At 36.5% G+C, this 27,462-nt stretch overlaps 1 protein-coding gene across 1 annotated transcript; it reads left to right on the top strand.

Moving 5' to 3' along the window:
- The first annotated feature begins 1,914 nt into the window (after nucleotides 1-1,914).
- On the top strand, nucleotides 1,915-20,565 carry LOC121407598 (glucose-6-phosphate isomerase-like). Its single transcript, XM_041598746.1, has 13 exons — nucleotides 1,915-2,097; nucleotides 8,128-8,218; nucleotides 8,911-9,099; nucleotides 9,759-9,842; nucleotides 10,901-11,044; nucleotides 12,018-12,134; nucleotides 12,531-12,584; nucleotides 13,572-13,796; nucleotides 16,097-16,259; nucleotides 17,414-17,490; nucleotides 18,153-18,281; nucleotides 18,530-18,672; nucleotides 20,182-20,565. Exons 1-13 carry the CDS (start codon nucleotides 1,970-1,972, stop codon nucleotides 20,303-20,305), a joined length of 1,668 nt encoding a protein of 555 aa, XP_041454680.1. The 5' UTR covers nucleotides 1,915-1,969; the 3' UTR covers nucleotides 20,306-20,565.
- Nucleotides 20,566-27,462: the final 6,897 nt, after the last annotated feature.

The following is a 27,462-nucleotide window of genomic DNA, read 5'->3' as shown; positions in this document are numbered from 1 at the left end:
TAAAAACAGTGCATATTGAATCAATCTTCTTCCAATCACCACCTGTTAGGATTTGATTAACTTTTAAAATATTGTTTTTTATCCAGTTAGGAAAATATAATACATCTTTTTTATACTTTATGTTACTATTGTACCAAATAATTTCGTTTTCAATATTCGTTACTTTAAACATATCAATATACTTTAAATCAGCCCATGAACAGAACATGTCAACATAAAATATGGGCAAATGCTTTTTCATACAAATACGATATATATCATTCTTTTTGCAATTAAAAGTCATTCAAAGAGGGAAATCCCCGCCAATTTTCTGGGTCCAATATGCAGGGTTTTCCAAGCACTGTCTTCTCCTGTCAAATATTATTTTATTGATTCATGCACACAGACGTAGTGATCGATAATAATACAGAATATAGCTTTTACACAACACATTTACTCAACCCAGTTGCATAATGGACCAAATATTTTGAAGGGGCTCAACATAGCAAAATGTGGGAAAATTTGTAAAAAGTCGCCAGCGAGCAAAGCGAGCTGGAAAAAATTGAAATAAAATTGTAATTATATGTGATAGATTTGTCCATTATATTCAGCAAATAACACATTTCATTATTTCCATTCATTTCATTATAAGATGTCTCTTATAATTTCTTTTATTTCCTCTGCATGGTTGTGGAACCAAAACTACTCCCCCACCTATATTCCCCGCCTGTATAGCTACAAATGAGGGGGGCGTTATATAGAGCCATTTGAAGGTTAAAGAGAGCCCCTCATACTGCATGAATAGGGTCTAGGGCAAAGCCCCGGTAGCTTAATTATTTGCATAAAATTTAGCAAGCTTAATTATAGCACAATGTTGTATGCAGTCCATTTTTCTTCCCGCTCTTTATTTTGAATCCTCGGCAGCCCGGTCGTGTTATTAAGATTTTTTTCTTGTCGCTTTTCTTCGTTTTCTAATTTGCTTTTTACTAATTCCATTCTACCTAATTCATTTCCCACTATTGTTTGCCATTTTGTCATCTTTTAATTCATTTCCCATCACGCTATTGCATTACATAGGCCTACTTTTCGGAATGATTTGTTCTTTCTCAAATGTTCTTCTTCCGTTCCTTTTCCATTAAATTTTTTTTTCTTCGTTTTCTTTTTACTTTTCCCCTTTCCCTTTGCTTTTCTGCCTTTCCCTGTTCTTCCCTGGCTATCCCTTTCTTTCTCCCTCCCTTTTCTCTTTTTCCCGTTTTTTAAATTTTTATTTTTACCGGTGAAATCCGCCAGGGCCCGGGGGCAGCCTGCCCCCCCCCCCCCCGCCTGTTACGCCCCTAGTCTCTCGCAGTAATGTTTCTTGAAATGTCAAGTTGATCTCAAATCATGGAGGAAGAAATACAGTAGCATATCATTAAACAGGGCCGTCACCAGCTTTTTTCTAGGGGGGGTGCTTTTTATGAAAAAAAATTCATGCAGTTATATAGCCCGCCGGCCAGAATGGATATAGAAAGTACATACTGGTCAACATGCCTATTGTTCCTCAATGCAGTTTCGGTGTCTGTGAAGGATACTGGCTTCGCCTAGATCTTTTTCAAAAGAGCCCTCAAGTATCCCTACCCCCCCCCCCCTCCTCCGCTTTTTTTTTTTTTTTAGAATTTTTTTTTTGGTGGTTCTGAAGGGGGGTGCGTTCGCACCCTCCGCACCCCCCCCCCTGGCGACGGCCCTGTTAAAGAAGAAACAAAAAAGAGACGATCTTCCAATACACTGTAAAGCTTCTCCCATGCCCCACCCTGCCACGCCTCCACGGGAGCTCCTCCAGCACCGGATCCGCAGCTACACAGGCTCCCAGATCCATCCCGGCGCGGCCTCAGCGCCCCATCGATAGCGCTAGCATATAATGCTTTCTAGTTTCGCACGTACACACACATACTTAGCTCTCTCACTTCCGCGTACAGTTCATAAGATATCAGACAGCTCTTAGTTTTTCATTATGGCTTCGACATTTTTGACGGAAGATCCTGCTTACAAAAATCTCCAGGCATGCTACGACCGAATTGGAAGCAAAATGAGCCTTAATGAGCTGATGAATTCCGACCCGAAACGATTTGAAAAATACAGGTAACTTAAAAATTAGCTCGACTGGCCGACCGGTATTCGGTAAGCCCATCATCAGTGTTCATTGACTTTATCCAGGTTGGGACGTGGGCGCGATATCGAGGTTTGCGCTATCGGGCGAGTGGGCTAGCTCGAGGGAGCTGGGGTGAAAATTTTGTTATCCCAGAAAGATAATCATGAATTAGCCCCCACTTTTCACTGGACACTTTTTCTTGACAAAAGTTCAAAACAAGCCCCACCTGCACCAGGCAGTTAAAATTTGTTATACGGTAGATCTAGGCCTATAATCTACTTTACATTTTCCTTTTGGCCTTTGGGGGCTGTGATTAGCCAGGCGGCTTCTAGACAGCTGGCAGCCATCTGTTTCGAGGAGTTTTTTATCATTTTTTTATATTCTCGTACACAGAAGGCTCGCTATCGTGCAGCCACCATTAGGGGACTTGCAATGCAAAATCCCCCCGTCGGGGCTTTTCAATTTTTGTCTAAATTTCGAAAATTATATTAATAGTAACCAGAGTGCAAACTTATATTCCCTCTTGGCATCAATTGCCCAAAAACGGAGAAAAATGAAGTTAAAAGGAACAAAAACAGTGACTTACCTCGGCTGTCGCGCAAATTCACTTCCCCGTTTTATCCGATCTTAAGTACATAAACATATGGCCATTGAGTCCCCTGTACAGATCGCGCTAGAACTTCGGTCTCTGTATTTGGTGAGTGAAGCCAACGAAGTTCAGCTGACCAACCAACAAAACAGAGACCGAAGCTTTTGGTCTAGGCGGCTTCTAGAATTAGAAAGTAAAAATCATTTACTGACATAAGGTTACTCTCAATGAAGCCAGGTAGTCTTATCCATTCACGTGCGTGTAGGCCGCCAAAACCTGAAACTTTCGCCCCCGAGATTTCTACTTTCCTTCTAGAAAGAAGATCTAGCCCTAAATCATGTACATGGGTTGACAGGAATAACCGTCGTTTCTAGGGATTTATTCAACAATTTCTGACGTTTTACTATCATCCCCATTCACCGACGGTAGAGTGTTGGTTAGACCAAAAGCTTCAGTCTTCTTCCTCTTCTTCCTCCGCTGATCCCGGAGATCTACAGCTGGTTGCTGTATCATGTGTATTGTTGCATAAATGTTTATAAGAGCACAAAGCACTTAAGAGTAGTATCGGTGATACAGTACAATTTAATACACATTCAAGAGAGAGAAGAGAGAAAGGAGGTACGAGAGGTATGGATTTTGTGCAGGAAGAGTAAGAGTTTACCGTAAGTAACGGTGTATTAACCGCACCCGTGTATTAACCGCACCCCCAACTTTGGACTAAAAAAAAAAAAAAAATCTTACATTTACATGCATATTTGAGGTACGAAGAAACAAAATCGAAGGTTTTAAGATTTCAAAGTATCCAAAGAGATTACCGGTATGCGGAAATCTGCTGTTCTTGATCAATTCATCTACAAATGTTAGAAAGAAAGAACGGTCCCGACAATATTGGCAACTTACACACTCACCTCACAGTCACAGTGTACACGCACACACACAGCACTGCCATTACATTGCAAACTACGATACAGTACCAGTCATGCCAGTACATCAAATTATGATCTGTGTCTTTCCCAGCGTAGGAGGAAGAAACATTCACATTTCTTGCATCACAACCTCACAATCACTTTCGGAAATTTGATGTCTTAGCATGAATTTTGGATACGGGATTACAGGAAGATTCAAGAAACAAAGAAATTGACATTTTGTCCAGTTGTTTTTTACGGCTTCGTGCCGTCTCTCTCGTGCATGGTTTACATGGTATCTTATGAAAAGCAAACAGGAAGGCAAAAAAAAAGCTGGCGCGAAACGGGACTTTGAATAGCGCCAGCTTAAGTCGCATTATAACCACATTCCAACGCGATCTAAGCAAGCTCACTCAACTCTCGCTCATCGGTGACAAAAATATTACCGAGTATGCTTGGCGTCCCTTTTAAATTAGCCAGGGAACTTCACTACTTTGAATCGAGAATAAAGTCAAAATTAGTGTCATGAAGGTGGGTGCGTTTGTTATGGACATCATTTAATTAAGATCGTTCGCTTCCCATTACCCGCGGCTCATACCCCTCTAAACGACATTGCCTGGGCGGCTACGCCCGGCCACTCGATGTGTTGTGAACTGGCAGACGTCGTACATGTACGGGAGGGCCGGCGGGCTGGCTCGGACCCGTCACCGTGTATAAACCGCACCCCCGACTTTTGCTTCTATCCCGCCGAGAAAAAGGTGCGGTTAATACACCGTTACTTACGGTAGTGGTCAGCTTGTCAGTCTCTGTATTTTGGTTCTCCTGAACTGCGTTGGCTCACTCACCAATACATAGACTGAAGAGCTTGGAGGCCCATACGTACAGACAACGTATTTTAGCAGTAACGTTAGATCTAACAGCGGAAACCCGATTTTCCGATCGTTTTTTAGTACATAAAATTTCACATTAGGAAAAAGAAATCACATCCATATTTACGAAAAATGTTTAAAATTCAGAAATATCGTACCTCAGACCGCAGTTACTGCTAATTCCTTTGAAATGATGATCGAAACATCGTCATCTTCGATCCTTTCGTTGGTCAACGTAAGTTGCCATCTTGGATGCCGTCATCATCCTTACAGACGTATTTACCAGTCACTACCTATCGCGATTTGTGCCGCTGCTTTGCGCTTGTACATGTTGATGTGCGTGTGTTCAGAACTTGTCGCTCGCATTGATTGGCCAAGATTTCGGAAAGCCTTGATAAAAGCACAACTCGTCGAAGACTGCCATATTTTCCTCTCTGGCAGAAAATTAAAAAATAAGGAATAACCCGGGGAATAACTCATCGGTAACGTATATTTTCGATATTTTATCGATTTTACATAATATCAATAGAAAGATTAGAGTCTAACGAAAATAATAGGCCTTCGTTCAAGATAATATAATGTCATTTAGAAGCTAAAAGAAATAAAAAATCTGGACAAAACCCGTCCTCCGAATTGTCGGGCCAGATTACACATTCAGGCTCGCACTAACACATTACTGTCAGTGAATGAGGATTATAGCAAAATGTCAGAAATTGTTGAATAAATCCCCAGAAACTACGGTTATTCCTGTCTAAGGTGTGAGCTCGCATGTGTTATCATGCCCTCCCTTTTGTTGAATGACTGTCCAGATTTCGATGTGCTTTTTTTACATCAAATTTACATTCTAAGGATTTATCAACTACAAGATATCAATTTATAATTTCTAATCAATGAAAAAATGTCAAAGATATATATCAAAAGGTATGAAAATGGTACTTTACCGATGTTTTTTTGCGACTTGTACGCCTGAATCACTCCCAAAATAGCAGCCAAAATTACAAACGGAAGGAGAGTGTATCGATAATTTACTAATGTGATATCGATATTGCTTTCGATATTAATTATAATGCGATCTACTCCACATGCGAGCTAAACCGCTACGATCACAGGTAGCAGACATGATTCGATATATCGCAACATTAACGATACTGACGTCATTCAAATAGGCAACTTGCTAGAAAAACCGTCATCTCAGGTGAAAATGTCTTAGATGAAAGGTTTCTGGATCATCCAGAAGATTTTTATCAATAAATCCGGTCCAAGGTACGCAATTACTTATATTTCCCTGATAATGGAAACCATGAAACTGTAAATTTCGCTTAAAAAACAGTTTTAATTCGCGACATATAAAACGTTAGTTCACTTATACGTTGGCTGTACGTACTGGCCTCCAAGCTCTTCAGTCTATGTATTGGTGAGTAGAGCCAACGTAGTTCAGCGGAACAACCAAAATACAGAGACTGAAGCTTTTGATCTAGTACATGGGATGCAACTTCATTTCCGACATTTCTGCACCATCGATTTTATTTTTAAACAAACATATTTTTCTCATTTTTTTTATGAATTCTTGTTTAAAAATAAAATCGATGGCGCAGAAATGTCGGAAAATTAAGTTGCATCCCATGTACATGATTTAGGACTACCGTAAGTAACGGTGTATTAACCGCACCCCCAACTTTGGACTAAAAAAAAAAAAAAAAAAATTCCTCTCACATTTACATGCATATTTGAGGTACGAAGAAACAAAATCTAAGTTTTTAAGATTTCAAAGTATCCAAGAGATTACCGGTATGCGGAAATCTGCTGTTCTTGATCAATGAATTCATCTACAAATGTTAGAAAGAAAGAATGGTCCCGACAATATTGGCAACTTACACACTCACTCACCTCACAGTCACAGTGTACACACACACAGCACTGCCATTACATTGCAAACTACGATATAGTACATGTACCAGTCATGCCAGTACATCTTATCAAATTATGATCTGTGTCTTTCCCAGCGTAGGAGGAAGAAACATTCACATTTCTTGCATCACAACCTCACAATCACTTCTCAGAAATTTGATGTCTTAGCATGAATTTTGGATACAGGATTACAGGAAGGTTCGAGAAACAAAGAAATTGACATTTTTTCCTGTTGTTTTTTACGGCTTCGTGCCGTCTCTCTCGTGCGTGGTTTACATGGTATCTTATGAAAAGCAAACAGGAAGGAAAAAAAAAACAAGCTGGCGCGAAACGGGACTTTGAATAGCGCCAGCTTAAGTCGCACTATAACCACATTACAACGCAATCTCTAAGCTCACTCAACTCTCGCTCAGCAGTGACAAAATATTGCCGAGTATGCTTGGCGTCTCTTTTAAACTAGCCAGGGAACTTCACTACTTTGAATCGAGAATAAAGTCAAAATTAGTGTCATGAAGGTGGGTGCGTTTGTTATGGACAACATTAAATTAATAATGTAATAATCGCTTTCCATTACCCGCGGCTCATACCCCTTTTAACGACATTGCCTGGGCGGCTACGCCCGGCTACGCGATGTGTTGTGAACTGGCAGACATCGAACATGTACAGGAGGGGTTACGACGGGCTGGCTCAGACCCGTCACCGTGTATAAACGGCACCCCCGACTTCTGCTTCTATCCCGCCGAGAAAAAGGTGCGGTTAATACACCGTTACGGTATATCTTTTAGAAGGAAAGTAGAAATCTCGGGGGCGAAAGTTTCAGGTTTTGGCGGCCTACACGCACGTGAATGGATAGGAATACCTGGCTTCATTGAGAGTAACTTTACGTCAGTAAATGATTTTTACCGCCTGGCTAGCTGTGATGACTTGTAGTTTTTAATTGTAGCATTATTTTTTTTTTTATAATGAATGATTACTGCAACTAACAGGAGTATTCTTTGACCCCACCATCATTATCAATACGTGTTCAGCTTACTAGACATTATGGCCCATATTCTGAAGTCAGGTTTGATTTCAACTCTGGTTTTAAGTTGTGGTTTAACTGTGGAAAGTTACAGTTACATATATCTCTAACAGTAGAGTCTCAATGTATCTGCTCATTTGGCTCCCAAAACATTATTAATTGACTGGGAAGGATAAGTTTGACAATTGGCTACACCATTAAATAATTAGCAAAGAGCACAGTATACATGAGAAGCATTCATTGTAAACAGAATTTTGAAACGTTTGGCTTCCCATGATTTTAGCACAGACTTAGACCATGGTTTAAGTTAAACCTGACTTCAGAATACGAGCCTTTGTGGTAATGATTATTCAAATTGCCTTCATTCAACGTTATCTGTGATGGAAAGTGACTTGATAGGAGTTAAAATGACTAGGACTTGACTTTCTCTTGCTTAAAAACTTGTGAAGTTGAAGGTGTGACTTTTATTGGCTTGCCCTATACCACTACCAGCCAAGAGACTTGTGATTTGACATAACTTGCCCTTTTGCCAAAATTCTTGTGCCTTGACTTGAACTTGTAACAAATTGTATTGAAACTTGACTTAGACATGAGAAAAAGGATTTCACAAATCTCTGCCATTTGTGTATTACCAACCAGTCATTAAACTTTACTTAGTTGAATATATCTCATGATATTGTAGGCCTGTTCATATTTCTAATTGCAATTTTCCCTTTATTCATTTTCAGTCGATGTATTCAAACGCCGGAAGGAGACTTTCTCCTTGATTTTTCCAAAAACCTTGTGAATGATGAAGTCTTTGGTCTCCTATTAAAGCTGGTAAGATGGTTCTTCAACAGTCAGTTTTTCTGTAGCACACTCAAAGATTGAGCTGGTCTTTTAAGTTTTAACTCTATTAAGATGGGGCGGATGGGGTGTACTCTGTCCTCCACAACATTTTTGTGATAAACCTGTTAAGTGAAATCCATGACTTTTTTTTTTCCTTTAAGTGTCTCACACAACCTTTGGACGGGGAGGGGGGGGGTATTTTGCCAACTTCTGAAATCATGAAAAGCTTGCATTATGTCACAATTTTTTTCTTTAAGATTCATATCATTTATGCAGTTCTGAAATCATGAAAAATTTTGCAATTACATGTCAGATATAAAATTTTTGCTCAAATTCATGGAATATCTGGTCAAAATTAGTTCCAATGCAAATTGTGTTTTTAGCCAAAATTCATGAATTGTATCATTATTTCAAAGATGAGCCAAACATTATTTGATAAACTCAGAAACACTGTTATGGCTTCCAATAGTGGAAATATTTTCCTTTTTATGATCACCTGGCCTGAATGGGCAGTTGAGCTGATGGAATATAAGTTAGTTAGTTTTTGAAACCCCTGAATGTGTTATACAGCAATGTTGTCAAGCCCCCTCCCCCCTCCCCCCTCCCCCTTCCTGAGAGTTTTTCAATTCTGAAACCACTTATTCACCTGAACCCTCTAAACTTTCACTCTGATTCCTTTACAGGCTGAAGCCAGAGACTTACAGGGAGCTCGAGATCGCATGTTTACAGGAGAGAAGATTAACTTCACTGAGGACAGGGCTGTGCTTCATGTTGCCCTACGTAACCGTTCTAACACCCCTATCATGGTCAACGGCAAGGATGTAATGACGGATGTTAATGAAGTTCTTGGCCGTGTAAGGAGTTTTACAGAGGTAGGAGTTACTAATATTTTGCAGAACTTTGTTGCTTGACTTTGTGAATGCTATCAGCATTGTAACAAGCATTGAAGTTAGAAGTTAAAAGTTTAGAAACTGTTCATACTGTGTAGATTGAACATCCAATTGACCCAAGTTTGTGTGAGGTTACCTCAGAAGTGGGAAATGTCTTGGCTCTTATTTGCTGTAAATATGAAAGCAGTTAATATCGTTCTCGTGGACCATGACTTTGCAAAAATAAGCTCAAGGTTTCATTCACTTTGTTGTTTGTATATGAAACATCATGAGTAAATAGTCTTGTATTTGAATATGATTTAAACTCGACATTTGTGTATAAAGTGATTTGTCCTTTTTGTCTGTTGTATAAAAAATTTCAATGTTTTTCTGTGTATTTCTGCCTCTCTTGGTTAAAAATGGAAATACATACAAGTCTGAGAAAGTAGGAGTAGTAGTAGTAGTAGTAGTAGTATTAGCAGTAGTAGTAAAAATTCAAATACTAGTAGTATTAAAAGTGGGAGGAGGAGTTCGTAGCATCAGAAGTAGTTATATCACTATTGTAGTAGTAGTAGTAGACGTAGTAGTTAGTATTAAAGTTGAGAGGAGTTAGTAGCATAAGAAGTAGTTACATCACTAATGTATTTGTTATTCATCCTCAGTCTGTTCGTAGTGGTGCATGGAAAGGATACTCAGGAAAGGCTATTACAGATGCTGTCAACATTGGTATCGGAGGGTCAGATCTTGTAAGTCAATTCAACTATCATGAAATATTTACAGTCAAATATCAATGTTTTCAGTGTATGGCAGAGAGAGGTTGTAGTTGGAAACTTTGAAACTATGAACTTTATTGATTATAAATTAAATTAAAAGAAAACAATAGATGCACACAAATTATTGCATCACCTTGCAGCACATACACCTTGTGTGTGATGTGATACTATGCCATGAACATGTTGATGTAAAATAGTAGGGATTGTTACAGATCGTGGCATACTGTTCATTAGAATGCGAACCTGTATAGGGAAATTTGCTCATTTTCTTGATGCTTGATGATGGGCTTTGAATTTGTCTATCAATCACACAGATAATTTTACATGATGGATATGTATCATATAAATAGATAAACTTGCATAAAATTGACCTTTCAGAAGTGGAATATCTGCCCCAATCAAAGTAGTTTCTTCACAAGATTATGCAGGTTTGTTTTGCTGTGATCCCAAAAGATTCAACTTACGCAAAGCTACCTGGATTTTAAATTTGATATTAAATTTATGTCAGTATTGAGGATGTTTAAACAAAAATTTCAGAATCAACCTTTTGAGAAATAAAAGTCAAACCCTCATCTTTAGCAGTGATTCCACTAAAAAGGTGTTATTAAAGCGCATTTCATAGTGGTTTTCCTGCATTACCTGTTATTTTGTCTGTGGTGAAGGTGAGAATTGGAAATGAAAAAATGTTTGCAAGATTACTTCTCGAGAAACAGCTGCTCTCACTTTTGATAAGGTCCCTGAGAGTGCAAGTTTCTTATCAATCAAAATACAATGAAAAATCATTATGCTGTGATAACTTATACCTTGGTCACAATTGCTCTATGGCGGCTGTACGGCGAGTCCAAAACAGCCGTTATATTAATTTTAATTCAAACCACCTATATGTAGATGGTACAAAAAATGATGAAACAACTGTTTTCGACTCGCCGTACGGCCGCCGTAGAGCAAATGTGACCATGGTATTACAATCAAATGTGATTTACACCCTGGTATTTCTTTTATTATATCCAATTACAAATGAATACATTTAGGGTCCAGTGATGGTGACGGAGGCATTGAAACCATTCGCAGGACCACTCAAGGTTCATTTTGTGTCCAACATTGATGGAACCCATCTTGCTGAGGTCTTGAAGAAGGTCAATCCTGAGACTACAATCTTTATTGTAGCATCAAAGGTATATTAGTCTGAATTTTGTAATCAAAATATTTGTTTGGTAGTTTGACAATTGATTGTTTTATTGATTATATAATTTTGTTATTTATTCTTTCGTATATCTAATTAAAAGCTTTTGTAATAATTCATTTATTCTTATATCTGTTTTTGCTTCAAAGTCATCTGTTTGGATTAGTATTATTATCCTGACATAAATATTATAACAAAAACTTAGTTACTGATTGTCTTCTATCATTTCTAAAAGAATCAATTTCATTTTACCCACTTTTGAGATATTAGAAGATGTATTTACAAAATGATTATGTTGGAATTGACTTCACCCCCGGCCAATTCAACTGAATTTGTGGGCAAACTTAATAAAATTCAATAATATTCATTTTCACATTGATATTACCCATTTGCTTTGCCCCCCCCCCAAAAAAAAGATAAAATTTCCATACAGGTAAAAAAAAAAAATTACTGAACTGGAGGTGTTTCATAAAGCAGCTTGTAAGTTAAGAGTGACTTTAAGAACAACTGGTGAACCTTTCTCACACGCTAAATCATTGCCAATGAACAATTTGGTGTTTACCATTTTCCTCAAGAAAGGATCACCAGTCGTTCTTAAAGTTGCTCTTAACTTACAAACAGCTTTATGAAACACCCACCTGTACTTCATTTGTTAAAATGACAAACATACCCAGAAGGGTGTTTCATAAAGCTGTTCGTAAGATTCGAATGACTTTACGAACGACTGGTGATCCTTTCTAGTGCTATGTGATATCCCTATGTAATTGATTTATGACCTAAGAACATGTTCCAGTAGTGCGTTACTTTATGAACAGCTTTATGAAACACCCTCAAGATCAGCACTACTATGAACATGTATTATGCCAGCGCTTTAAAGATCTCGAATTGGATATAAAGTAGTACCTCAATAAATCTGCTAGTCCTCTATGAGTTATAATAATTCTATTGATACCTCTACCCTTCAGACATTTACCACCCAGGAGACGATCACCAATGCTACCTCTGCAAAGAACTGGTTCTTGGAAACTGCCAAGGACCCTGCACACGTTGCCAAGCACTTTGTAGCTCTCTCCACCAACGCTGTAAGTCGTCAGACAACAACCATTGGTATTCCTTCAGTTATTTAACTATGCAATGTCTTCATTTAGCTAGAGAATACAGACTTTTTTTTTTTAAATCCTCAAATAATCAGAGGAAACACCTGAACAACACTTGAGTAAGAAACTGTTTCGTACTTCATTCTATTGTGTGAAAGAGTGCAGTTTGCAATTTTTCTGTTAAACTTGGCCCTTTTTCGCTACTGTAGGACTATTTTGTAGGAGCAAAAGCATATCAAATATGTACACTTTTATTGTAAAGAGTAAAAATTCTTCATATTATTGTTCTGTGCTTAGTGAGATCTGTCCCCGTATTTCTCCAGTGTCTCGGTTTGGTACAAAAAAAAATGATTTTTTGTTTTGTTTTTTTTGTTTTTTCAGGAAAAGGTATCAGCTTTTGGTATTGACAAGAACAACATGTTTGGATTCTGGGATGTAAGTATCTATAAACTTTAACACCATATTATCAAGTCATGGTATTATTCCTTCACGTTGCTTTTGATCACATGCAGTGGTACTTGTAGTAGTAGTGGTGGTGATAGCGGTAGTAGTAGTTCTAATAAGAGGCCTGTTACATCTAAAAGTTTCCTACCCGAGACCCTACCGAGTCCACTTGCAACCTTGACTGGATTATTGGTGGATGAGCTTCGCGAACGGACCGAGTCCGAAATGTGGTCTGTTTACATCACAGCGTTCATTCCCTCCCCTATCAGTACGGTTTTGAGCGGTATCCAATTGCTGACACCAAAGGGCGCTCTCGATCTAGGCTCGGAATAATTTGCGTGCGCTAATTGAAGTTGTTTACATTTCGTTATTCTGGAAGAATGCTGATGATCACAGCAGTCGTTGAAGATATGATCGACTTGAAAAGGATACGTTTAAAATGCTTCCTTCTTTCCACTCAAATCAAAGACTTTATCAATCACAATTCACACGTCGCATGCCACAAAAAAATCGAAGAACGACGGGGCTGGGGAGGGGATAGTGCGCGCTATGAAGTAATTTGACAGCTGGCGAACGGACCGAGATAGGTTCAAAAGTTTGTGTGCGTTTACATCTACGAATCGGTGGACCGGGGCCGGCCTGATACCTACCCGAGACTACCTCTGGATGTGGTCTCGGGTAGGTTCGCTAAAAGGTGGCCCGAGGTAGGTTTGGGATGTTTACATCTGATTTCTTTCGTACTTGAGGTAGGCCCCGGGCTGGCCCGAGGTAGGGAATCTCTCAGATGTAACAGGGGTCTAAGTGTGATGTTAGTGAAAGTTTTAATCATGTGATGGTAGTAGTTGTAGAAATAGAAGTGCTTTAGAAAAGTAATAATTTCATTTCCGTGTATTTTCAATTTATTCTTGTCTTCATACTGTAAATTTCTTTCAGTAGTCATTAGATATTTGTATTTGAACTTTTTTTTTACTTTGCTAGTGGGTTGGTGGACGCTATTCTCTGTGGTCAGCCATTGGGACCACTATCGCCCTTTACGTCGGCATGGATAACTTTGTGAAGCTTCTAGAGGGCGCTCACTTCGTGGACAATCACTTCCGCACCGCTCCGTTGGACCAGAACATCCCCGTCATCATGGGTCTGCTGGGAGTCTGGTACTCCAACTTCTTTGGTGCGGAGACTCATGCCCTTCTCCCATATGATCAAGTATGTAAGATTTGATGAAATAGATTACCGAAATGCGATGATATTTTGCATTTTATTGCTTTTTTTTTAATATCATAACTCAGATGGGCCTGAATATGGTGAGAATTGGTTCAACTTGGCCCGAATTATGACCACATGAATTCTATTGCCTTATTAGCCTTATCGAAGTCAATGTAATATTGGCCTGGTTCTGTGCAGTTAGAGCCAGGCCAATCATACATTGACTTCAATGTACTTCAGTACAGACCATTTCTATTGTTGAGGGCTCAAAAAGATGAAACGTGAAATTGTAGGTCTACTTGTTGTAGGTTTGAAGGAACATTTATTTGTCAAAATCAAAACAGTCTCTGCACAGAGAGGTAAATCAAGAAATAAGAGCAATATTATAACATAATTATAATAACACATTTGGTAATATATAAATTATCAATCATGAACACAATATACTATACTATATATCCATACAAAATAAACATAATACTAATATTCATTATCATATCAATTGAATATGTATATGGACAGAATATAATGCTTGCTGATAATTCCTAAATCATACAATCATTTAAAGAAATATCAATTGGCATAATGTAATAATATCTATGGCAAGTAACTCCATTGGCTGTAACGCAATGTCTTCTCGGAGTACAAAGATTTTCTCGTTATGAAGGTTTGTGGTGATCGATATTTTCACTGATTTGACAAACCTTGAAATTTGGCCAGGGTTCAAGTCCCAGTGCTTATTTAGAACGTCATCCAGGAGTGAAATGTTTTCTTTTCTGTAGTTATATACAGCAAAACGATTGCATGGGGTCAAATTGAAAAATGCCATGTCAGTGTCAGCATTTGCCAATCCTAAATCCTAAAAGTTCTTTTGTAGCTCCTACATGATAACTTCAATGCATCATCTACATTCATCTGTAAATCAGCCATAACTTGTGATTTACGAAATTCCATCCTGAAGTTGGTATCCTGACAATTCTTAAAGTGGCAGCAAAGCTGTCTGTCCGTATTCTATTCCCTGCTGTCTTTTCCAGCTACCTTAACTGATTTATCTCCTAGTTTGTTTATGTTTGTGCTTACAGTAACATCATCATGTAGCTTGCCACTGGTTGTAGGCCACCCGGTACACTGTTTTTCGAATGGATGTTGATGTCCGTTACCATCATAAGGATGTCTACACCTTGCACCTGTACACTTGATCCTTGCCAAAACAACCATTTCTTTCTGTTTGCTGAAGTGACTTGTTTTGACTTCTGATGACCTTTTCTAGATCTTTTTCTGCTCTTTGTTTTCTTTGACAAAGGCCTAGGATCCTCCGCAGTTCTCATATCACCCAGAAGAATCTCAAGAAGGTTGATAGTACTGCCATCTTCCAGAATTATTTGTCTGTTGAAGGGATCAATCATGTAAATGACTCCTTCTCCTGCAGCAGTGTAAACTATGTCTCCTTGTCATTTCTTCAGCCATGATAGGTGGGCCCTGTCAGGTTTCATCCTTTCTCTCCTTCGAATGTTCTGAACAGGTTCAACTCTATCTTGTTGGTCGAACGGCAAAACCGGGCACCTTACACAGTCCATGCCAACACGAAGACTATCATCAGGATATCCTGGGAAGGGCACATCAAAATACTCTCCTTCTTCGTCTGTCCCTTGGTCAAGCACTCTGGCGTCCGCCTACCTCCCAAGCTCATGCATTGCTTGTACCACCCTGCCCCTAGATCCTGGCCATGTCATTGAAACTTCCTCCATCAAAAAAAAAGACGAAACGTAAAATTGTAGGTCTACTTGTTGTAGGTTTGAAGGAACATTTATTTGTCAATATCAAAACAGCCCCTGCACAGAGAAGTAAATCAAGAAATAAGAGCAATATTATAACATATATAATAACACATTTGGTAATATATGAATTATCAATCATGAATACACTATACTATACTATATCCATACAAAATAAGCATCATAATATTAATATTAGATATCATATCAATTAAATACATATATGGACAGAATACAACATTAGCTGATAATTCCTAAATCATACAATTATTTAAAGAAATATCAATTGGCATTATGTAATAATATCTTGTCACATACCTTCAATAAAATATATCAAAACACAGTCTAAAACAATCATATAAGGCGCGCAACTCTATGCAACCAGCGATGTTACATAACAATAAGTTAAGTAACAATCGCATTACCACACTATTGTTAATTGCACATCATCTTTTTTATATTTGTATTGATATTTTGAAATTTGAATTAATTCAGTCTTTAATATTTTCATGTTTTCTCCTCCAGTACTTGCATCGCTTTGCAGCCTACTTCCAGCAAGGTGACATGGAATCCAATGGGAAGTATGTTACCCGCGACGGACGACGTGTGGAATATAAAACTGGTCCCATCGTATGGGGAGAACCAGGAACTAATGGCCAGCATGCTTTCTATCAACTCATTCATCAAGGTGAGTGATCTATGGGCATGTGTAATGAAACTGTTTTTAGTCTTACGTGTCAGATTACCAATAGAAGTGTATGTATAAGGACCAGTCCACCCTAGCAAAAAGTTTATTCGATTAAAAAAAGAAAAATCCAACAAGCAAAAAACTGAAAATTTCAGCAAAATTGGATGTAAAATGAAGTTATGACATTTCAAAGTTTCGCTTAATTTCACAAAACACTTATATGTACATTTTGGTCGGTATGCAAATGAGGAGACTAATGACATCATCCACTCACTATTTCTTTTGTATTTTTTTATATGAAATATGAAATGTTCTAATTTTCTCCTCTTTGGCAAGTGAAACAACAATGAATTCCTCCCTGAACATGTGAAATTAGCTGTGTTTGATACTATATGGTTCAGTCAAGTTGGTTCTTGTCAAATTTGTAAAAAAAGGAAATATCATTTAATTCAAACAATAAGAAACAGAATAAATAGTGAGTGAGGGACATCATCTGTCTCATTTGCATGTCACCGAGTTGTGCATATCTGTTTTATGAATAATAAGCGAAACTTTATAAGTCATAACTTTCTTATTTTACATCCGATTTTGACAAAATTTTTAGCCTTATGCTGTTTATTCAAATAAACAATTTTCTTGGGTGGACTTGAACTTTAAAGAATACTTTTCCATGGTGTGCATGCAAAGTTAAGCTAGTGATGGTTTTGTGCAACTGGGCCATGTTTATATGCTTATATTGGTAAATAAAATTGTGCCTCATAAAGTTACACAGTACTTTATAAATGACTTGAATGTGTTCTTGGTTGCAAGATGAGTATCCAATCATTATAACTATCATCAGCTAATGCTTAACCGTGCTCTTTATAAATGAAAAAGCTTAGCTTGAAAGCATTTGAATGCAAAGTTTGTTTATCATATTTGATCAGTATTATCAAAAATTCAGTCTCACTTTGTTCAAACACAAGGGAATTTTTTATTTATATCTTATCTTACACAGCACTAGAACATTCGTAAAGATGCATATTACTTAATGAATAATTTATGGAGGTGTTCTAGGGCCCAGACTGTAGAGAAGCATTGTAGATCACTGTAGAGAAGCATTGTAGATCTTGCTGAAGATACCTTATATTTATATGTTTTTTTCATTATGGCAGGTACTCGTCTGATCCCAGCTGATTTTATTGCTCCTGTGGAGACCCATAATCCCATCCAAGCAGGCTTACATCACGAGGTAATTCAAACTTGTTTCAGGTTAACTTCTTTTCAAAGCAGCTGTTTAATGTATTACATCATGAAATCTTGTTTTGATATTACTATGAAGGAGGGGGAAAGACGATTGTTATTTATGCCACATACTCTTACATCTTTGCTTTTAAGAATTTTAAAAGGCATTTGGCTATATACTTTCTTCAAAACACATGGAATTATAGATTTTTTTTCAAACCCAATTCAAGGATACTATCCAAATTAATCATTGAATTTCCCACCTCTTATAGTTTATATTTTATTCTTATCACCACTGAAATATATACCCATCTAAATTTTTTTTTGCGTTTTTCGATATTGTCACTAATAACAGAACTGCCAAGTAGTACAGATTTTCCATATTTAGTACTAAAAAGTGAGAATACTGGTTTCAAAATACTGCATTCTAAAGTTTCTGTTTTATGTGTTTTCCTATGGCATTTCTTGGAAAATACTGATTTCCTCACCAAAATACTGATTTTCAACTTTAAAAATACTGAAATGGTCTTGTTCAGGTTGGCAGCTCTGTAATAATGATAACTATACTTGCCTATATAGAGTTTAGCACTTTATCAGAATTCTGTAGTCACTCTACAATAATACAGCATTGATTTATCACCGTGTATTGATTGATCTCCATCATCCTAGATCCTCTTGGCTAACTTCTTAGCTCAGACCGAGGCTCTGATGAAAGGCAAGACTAAAGAAGAAGCACAGAAAGAACTAGAGGCTTCTGGGATGTCCGCTGAAAATATCAAACTCATTCTTCCACACAAGGTAGGCACATTTATTTTCCGAATAACAGTCAGACGTGAGTGCTTCTCAGCCAATCAAAATCAAGGAAAGTTGTCAGACAGCAAATATAGATAAAACATTCTCTTGTTCTAAAATTTCTTGGTAGCCTCATGTACTTGAGCACGATCTGTATATGAACAACTTACCTACCTGTATTCTTTTCAAGATTATATGTGTGTTGATAACATTCAAACACCATTTTTTAAATTTATTTTTCTTTACTATGTCAGGTGTTTGAAGGCAACCGTCCAACCAATTCCATCATGTTCCAGAAACTAACACCGTTTACACTCGGTGTACTGATTGCTATGTATGAACACAAGATCTTCACTCAGGGAATCATATGGAACATCAACTCATATGACCAGTGGGGGTAAGTTGGTTAAATGGAATATCAACTCATATGACCAGTGAGGGTAAGTTGGTTAATTGGAATATCGACTCGTATGACCAGTGGGGGGTAAGTCGGTTAGTTGGAATATCAACTCATATGACCAGCGGGGGTAAGTTGGTTAATTGGAATATCAACTCGTATGACCAGTGGGGGGTAAGTTGGTTAATTGGAATATCAACTCATATGACCAGTGGGGGTAAGTTGGTTAATTGGAATATCAACTCGTATGACCAGTGGGGGGTAAGTCGGTTAATTGGAATATCAACTCATATGACCAGTGGGGTAAGTCGGTTAATGGGAGTATCAACTCATATGACCAGTGGGGGTAAGTTGGTTAATTGGAATATCAACTCGTATGACCAGTGGGGGTAAGTCAGTTAATTGGAATATCAACTCATATGACCAGTGGGGGTAAGTCGGTTAATTCAACCATCAACTCATATGACCAGTGGGGTAAGTTGGTTAATGGGAATATCCACTCTTATGACCAGTGGGGGTAAGTTGGTTAATTGGAATATCAACTCATATGACCAGTGGGGTAAGTTGGTTAATGGGAATATCCACTCATATGACCAGTAAGATTGGCCTATTTAGATATCTTTTCGTTACGAGTCAGGGTTAGTCCGTCTACTAAAGTATACGTTCCATGAAATTTTCTTCAGTGACAATTGCTCCGCTGTAAATTCCACACATGGATGGAATGACCAAATTCAACCCTAGATTTAACACTATAGGCCTGCTCTATATTAAACCAAACCCTAAACCTAACATAAAATCCTATTGCAACCCTATCCCTAACCATATATCGTAGACAAAATAAAGCCCAGAGCATTCATTGCCAGAGCAAATGTTGTGTCACCAAAGTACTAGTATACACTCTTTTGACTGGTAGGGGTTTATCTGTTAATCAGAAATATCTATTCTCTGACTAGTAGGTTAGTCCCTCAATTAGAATGTCCACTCTTCTGACCAGGTTAACATTTTATGAAAGGACATGTAGGATTTTTATTTGTCAAGTGAGTTTTACCTGAAAGTTATCACAGTAACGGTCAAGATACCAGTTTCTTCTTACCCAATCAAAATCAAGGAAAGTGGTCTGGTCTGACAACTTGTCCGCAAACAAATGGAAATGTTTTCCTGGAGTATTTTTTCTGTCAATCGTAACTTCCAATCTCTTTGACCAGTAGCGGTAAGTCTAATGGGAATACCAAATCGTCTGTGTGACCAATGATAGTTTATTCCAAAGTGGGATTATATATTGATTCTAAGGAATTTTCTGCGCTCATTACTCTGACTGGATTTCTGGAGTCAGTCTTACAAATAGATGTGCTAGAATTCAAATTAATTTCAAGTTGAGACTGATCTCAATTCCAATTTTAATTTTTCCTTAATCTGTCACAATTCTTGGTAAGATGGCCTGACACTTTCAGCTCCACAGTGTTCAATCCCCAATTCATCCATCCTTTTCTTTCACTTTGTGTTTGATAGGGTGGAGCTCGGCAAGCAGCTTGCGAAGATCATCCAACCCGAGCTCAAAGACGCCAACCCAGTATCCACGCACGACTGCTCAACCAATGGCCTTATCAACTTCATCAAGACTCACAGGAAGTAAGAGAGGTACAAAGGTCAGAGGTCATTGACCTGTCAGTAGTACTTAATACCGAGTGCAATGTGCTCTGATAAAAAACTAAAACAGTTGAAGTTAATAGACAGTATTTACTTGGTGAAGGTTTTACATGTGTGTATGGTTACATCTACATGTAGAGTCGTTAGTAAACTTTAAGTCTCTTCCCAACAGGCATGATTTTGTCTTTTTTTTTCAATTGATGATGTATTATTCATCACACTTCACGTCAAGGTGTATTTTCTTAGAACTAAGAGCTTACGTTTATGACATGTAACTCACTTTTGTTTCTATTGATTTACACATGAAAAACAATCACAGTTGCTTTTTGTATGCATTATTTCTTAGGTTATTCGCCACATCTTAATTAATTGTAATATCAGTATCCAAAGAACATAATTACATTTTTATTTAGCTCTCATTCTAGATTTCCTATTCTTACAAAAAGCAAAGGTATACTCTTTTCCAACTGTTAGTTCATAAATCATTGAAATTCATGAGGTTTACATTAACAGCATAATTACCTGAGTATATCATGTCCAACCTTGAGATATATTTCATTTTAAATCTGTTAAATGCTCATTTTCTGTTTTTGGTGAGCCTTCTATAATTTATCATCAGAAAATCTCATGAATTTTAGAAGTACATTATAGACAACGTGTTCATGTGTGACAAAATATGATGATGTTTTACCCATAAGTTACTCTGAAATAAATCCATACTATTATGATATGCAATAAATATGGTAATTTATCATAGGGAAATTTAGAAAAGATCGCAAAACTCTATAAACAATAATGTGCTTTAAAGAATGAAATTGATATTGGCTGAAGCTTCGATAGATGACAGGGTAGACTAGAAAAAAACAAAAAACTGCCAAATATTTTCTTGGTTTCAGAAACCTGCCGAGCGATCTCAACTCCCATCTTTGATGTGAATTAGATTGACCCCCTGATGATAAAAGCAAAGGTAATATTTATGCAATCTAGTCTCGAGACAAAGATTTAAAATCGAACATATTTTTGAATGGTTAATTATGTATTGAGAGATTGGATTATTTGTGCTTTCCCATAGATCAGATGATTTTATGATATATTGTCTTGCTATTCTCAAAAGATAACAGTACTTCTTACCATATGTATTACTCTTTTCAAAACAGAATAATTTTGTTTTTGTTTTGTAGAATATATGCTAATATTGTATACGGAGATAAGGGCATATATTTATGTTGAGTTGTTTAACAAATGATTTGTTTATGAAGATATGGTTTTCAGGTGCATGTTTTGTGGTTCTTAGATTTTTATTTATTCATGAAGCATAATGATGTTATGTAACCACAATACAATTGTAATGGTTACTTATAAGAATAATGAAACTTTTTATTTTATTCAAGATAGTGATCTTGTCTTATCAAATGGTCTGTCTCATAAAGAAATAGCTGTCTTATCTTTTATAAAATGAGTTTGTCATTTATGTTTTACATAGGTGCTATGGAGTAGTTACATCCTATTGATTAAATATCCCATGAGTGATATTTACCTCTATTTTACTGAAAGTCTGTTTGACAGAATGCATAATTAGTCATCCACTTTGATATTTACGTTTCTTCTTTGTATTATTGATCTAATAGAATTAGTATACAGTATTTGAGGGGTAAAATTGGGTATCTACAGTTTGTGAAATTATGATATGTAGGTATGTAAAATCATGAAGGGTTTACATTGCTTTTTACATAAACTTACTAAATAATTATTATTTTTTTAGTTTTATTCCCCAAATTTAGAGGTTTCTCTATTTAAAGTAACACCCAATATTATTTTCAACAACAATTTTCGTTTGAAGATAACCTTAACTTTATCTAATATTTTAAATGAAAAAAAAATCCCACAGTCTAGGTCCAATTTAAGGAGTAAACATGCTCAACCAATAGGATCAACAGGATTTATAGGATTTGTTTACATTTTGAAAGCTTGGCATGTAAATATTCCTGAAAAGATGAAATGTTGTGCTTTTATAGTTACTGTAGAATTTTCATGCTGTGCTTCCTATGATGGCTCTCTCAATGAAATAAAACGTATCAATGAAATAATAATTTAAAGAGTGAAATAGAATAATGTATATGTTCAATTGTTGATAAAACTAAGAAATGTCACATTATTATTCATTGACTTGTTGAAGATACATGTATTTCAAAATAACAATTTTATTGATTAGTCCAACGTCACAAAATCTGTTAGTTGACTTTTTTACTACACTGTGTAGTAGTCTCAGACAAGCCTCAGTCATATTTTGCTAGAATTATTTTACTGTGTTTACACCTTGGTACTGTAGTCACAATGAAGAAAATGAAGTTTATATTATAAGAAATTATGTGTATGATAACAATCTATCAATAATTCAAGAACATTTTATACAATGTATTTTGTGCACCTTAATCTCCTCAATAAAACTACACGTAGTTTGAGATAGATTTTGAATTGTTATCTTGTCCTTTTTTGCTATTTTTTTGTATATGCATATGATGATCAATTTTTTAAAATCCTATATGAAAGTGGAACATGAAAAACACAGCTTTGAAATTAATATGAAAGCCTAGGTAGGATTGTAACCTAGTCTCACATGTCTAATTTATCCCATTTATTAGCATAAAATGATTATCACTTTTTCTTGTATCATAGGTACATTTTGAGGGCTAGTTCCCACCCTCCAAAAAAAAATCTCTTTAAGACTGAATATCATCTAGAAGTATTTAATATGAGTACACAAAAGGACCCTTCTCCCAAAAATGTTGGGGCAAAAAAAAAAGGGCCTGAATTGAGGCATCTGTTCTTGAGTAGATATCATTGTGCTGTTTAAATGTCCACATGAACCGAAAAAAAGGTGCATCTTATTTTAAACATCAAAATCAATACATCCACAATCAGCAAAAATACAAGTTATCATATTTGGTCAGGTTTGATACATCACTATTGTAGAAAAAACACATCAAACACAAAAATAAATTAATTTTAAGATCTTTTAATTGTAGTTATGCATTTAGTACCACTACAGTGAAAACTCTTGTTACAAGAAGTCTTACTTGCAATTATAAAAATGACAAAAGAAAAACAATGAAATGAATAAAATTATGACAAATAATTTGTTCCAACTCATCCAATGTACAAAAATCTAGATTTTCACAATGATTCATGTAAGGAAAGAGGAAAGGTTAACATATATCATCTGCAAATAGATGATTAAGGTGAGTGGTCTCTATCTAGGGGATGGATTACAAAGTTAGGGTTCAAATCTCACCTGGTACTACAAGCTACTACAATATACCCATCTCAACCCAGGGCCCCATTCCATAAAAGTTACAATTATGGTAACTTTGCCATGCAATGGTAACTTGCATGAAATCCTTGATTTTGATTGGCTGTTGATCAGCATTATCATGGTAGTTTTCATTGGATGGCAGACTTACCATAATAGTAACTTTCATGCAACCGGGCCTGTGTTTCAGGGAGCGTGTAAAGGTTGTTTGCAAAATTACGCAAACCTGTGACCAATACTCCATAATATTGATACCTACTGCTTGGTTGAAATTTGATCTTTTCATATCAATATTCTTGTCCTTAACATGTAACTGAATGCAGTGTTTAACATTTTTCAAAATCTGATTAGGTTATGGAAATTGAATCCTAGAATATTCAAACAGGTAAAAATTTTGGGGACTATGTAAGCACAAGAACATGGTCACCACTTGTGCATTGACAAATGGCTTTATGAAATTATTTCATAAAGCCATTTGTCAATAATGCACAACTGAAATAGCCCCCGGACATTGAATGGACACCCATCAAACAATTATGTAATTTACTTGGCATTTAGAGTCAGACAAAAAATTCCCCAGGGAGTGGAAAATGTTTGCATTATGTCAACCGTGGAGACGTTTTTACTAAATCTGCTTCTCTCTACCTTGGTGGAGAATAATTACCTGGCTGTAGTGTGCAAAGCAATTGGAGCTTGAGTGATCCAGGGGAGGGGGGGGGGGGCGGAGAATGTCTAAGTGCATGCTAAAATCAGATGACCAACGCAAATTTCTGTTAACAAAGTGCAAAAGAGGACAACGGTGTTGTCTTAAATATGACATAAACAGGCTACAATGTTAATCGTATGCTTATAATCTTGACGTCAACGTAATATACAATGGTGAGAGAAAGGTAGGGAGGTCTTACGAATGGAATGGCATAACTACAGGCATTTTGTACATTTTTGTTCGTAACATACAATATCAATACATTGCAACGCTCATCTTTCCGATTTAAACAAGCCCTGACAATTTTTTTTTCCACTCTATAAGTGATCATATTTTATCTACTAGAATTGTATAAATACTACAAGAAGTAAATCTATTCTGAATAGGATTTATTCATAAAATATGTGATTTGAGTCAGGAGATAACTGAATATGCTCATCTCTATGCTTACATGTAAATCTTCTTTAATTTTTCTATTTGAACTTTATTATGCAAAACTTTATGCACCAGTTTATACAAGGGAGTGAATGTATTTCAATTTGACTCAAAGCCTGCAATTCTACATAGGTACAAATATGTATATCTACAGTTAGCAAAATAAACTATCCCATATGCTGATTTCATGTTATCTATTTGATCATCCACTACATACATTTATGTATCATATAAATGAAATGATAGCAATAGTGTGGAATGTGTGCTTACATAATGCAGCAGAGTAGAATACCAGAACATATATATAGTTCAACATCTAAAATGTGTTATGCTATAAAAAATAACTCTATACATCAAAACACTACCTAATACTACTAACTCTGTGATCTCTGCCAATCATGTAATATATATGTTACACCTGAAATATATTCTGATTAGTTCAACAGGAAAATAGTCTGATTAAAAACCAATTGCAGCATACTATTAATGATGAAAATTATCCTTTATAACACATGTACACATAATTGCAAACTCGGAGAACCAGACACAAACTGGCCGAATGAAGGCGCACAGCAATTTTGCACATATTCATGCAAAGAGATTCCAGCACAGCGCCACATCACGCAACCCAATTGGTCTGAATTCATGAAGGTGCGTTAACTTTGACTCAGTCATATTTCATGGGTCACAATTATCCTGTGACATCAAATGATATAATTTGACCCATAGAATAAAGTTAGCCCACCACCGCCCCCATTGAACCAGGCTTTTGTGTTGGGTATGATAAAACCCTCTGTGTCACTCCAAAGATATTTTTGATGTAGAGGTCAAGTCCAGCGCACACTGCGATTGCATCAAGTTGCCGATCCCCTCTCAAAGCAATCGCATCGCAGGCCAGTGCGCACATCATGACGCCTCTTCTTTTGCGCGTACAGTACCAGTCACCATTCTTTGACGACCTGTTTCACCAGAGAACATTAGATTCAGTGGACCCAATCTATTGTTCTCTGGAGAAGCAGGTATTAACAGGTAGTCAAAGAATGGTGACTTGTAGTGTACATGTATGTTGTTTGTGCTGCATACGCGCAGCAAATTGGCCACAACGTCATTGTCTAGGACAAATCTGATTGGCTGCAATTAGCAAAATCGCAGAATGATTTGACATGTCAAATTTTGGTCTGCGATCCTACTGCAATGAAGCGGGTCACAGTTGCAGTGTGGTGTAGGTTCGCGCGCACTCTGTGATTTTGTTGCAATGGGATCATAGTGCAATCGCATCGCTTTAGTGTGCACTGGGCTATATAAATACATGAACAGAATATCTGTCACATTTGACTTTAAACTGTTGCTGCATTGAAGAGGGAAACTTCACTCCTTCAAAAATCAATTGGCTTCTAATTTTAACCTGAAAACTGCTTAAACATTAAATTTCCATTTTTATGTGTTTCTTGACAATAGTATGATATCAGGGTTGATATATATGTTCCCTTTACAACAATGCAATCAGTGCCACATGGATGTAAATTCACAGAAGTTTGTAGGAATACAATTTCCAATCAAAATGTGATCTTTGTAAAACTAAACACGGAGAATACTTAAAAAAGAGTCTACAAGTGACATCAATTCTATAATGAAAGTACCGAGAAAACTAAATAAGTATAACAAACCATAAGATAACATGCCTTAACAGAAAATTTCAAATTAAATTTAAATTAAATATATCAATCAAGAGTAATCAATGTTTAGACCTTAAACTCCCCATAACATATACATGGGAAAGATAATAAAATATTTAATTATACAAGAAGTAAATATATATTAGAGATTAAATGAGGAGATTTATGTGATACCATTTATCATTTATTCCAATGCTGCCAGTTAAAGAATATACATATGCCTGACATGTCGACAGCTACAATATCCAAATGTTACACACAATTACAGTAAAGGAGCACAAAATTTGAATTACATCAGGACCCTGTTTCATAAAACCTGTCAATACCAAGAAGTTCCAATACTTGTTATAAGCTTCTGAAATCATGGCACATGATTGGCTGAGATCAAATTTGTCACAGAAAATATCAATGACAAGTTTTATGACACAGGGCTTGGGTTACAATGAGAAGCAATAAAACGTTACTTTAAATGCATTTAACACAATATAGAGCTCTGTCAGTATTTACAAAACTTGTTTTAAATTCATTACATATGTACAAATAGAAAAAGAAGCATACAGATCATCATTATCAGAATACGCTACTCTAAGTAATCTGAAGATTGTGCTTTTAAATAAGCACTGTGTGGATTCTATACTAATTTGCATAAGAGATTTGCAATAAATGTTTTGGGGAAAAAAGACTTAAAGAGTGGGTAAAGAGGACATTTTTACTGATCAGACAAGTACAGTATTTCAACTAGAAAGAAAAACATGAGTAATAATTTCAAATTTCTTTTTGAAAATACCATTGCAAATGACACTTCCTGAAATGAGACTGAAATTATTGAAAAAAAACGCTATCAATTGCAATCTACAATTTAAAATTTTACAATTGCTATCAATGAAAAACTCCTTTCATCAAGGAATCACACCAACAAAAAATAGCAAATATGAAATAGATTACATCTATGAATATCATAATTTATCCAGAAATCTTCAGTCAGTAACAAATCTTTGTTACTGGTACGAAATTGA

Source organism: Lytechinus variegatus, chromosome 2, assembly GCF_018143015.1.
Source record: "Lytechinus variegatus isolate NC3 chromosome 2, Lvar_3.0, whole genome shotgun sequence".
NCBI lineage: Eukaryota > Metazoa > Echinodermata > Echinoidea > Temnopleuroida > Toxopneustidae > Lytechinus > Lytechinus variegatus.
Note: the sequence above shows the minus strand (reverse complement) of the source record. Positions and strands in the feature narration are given on the sequence as shown.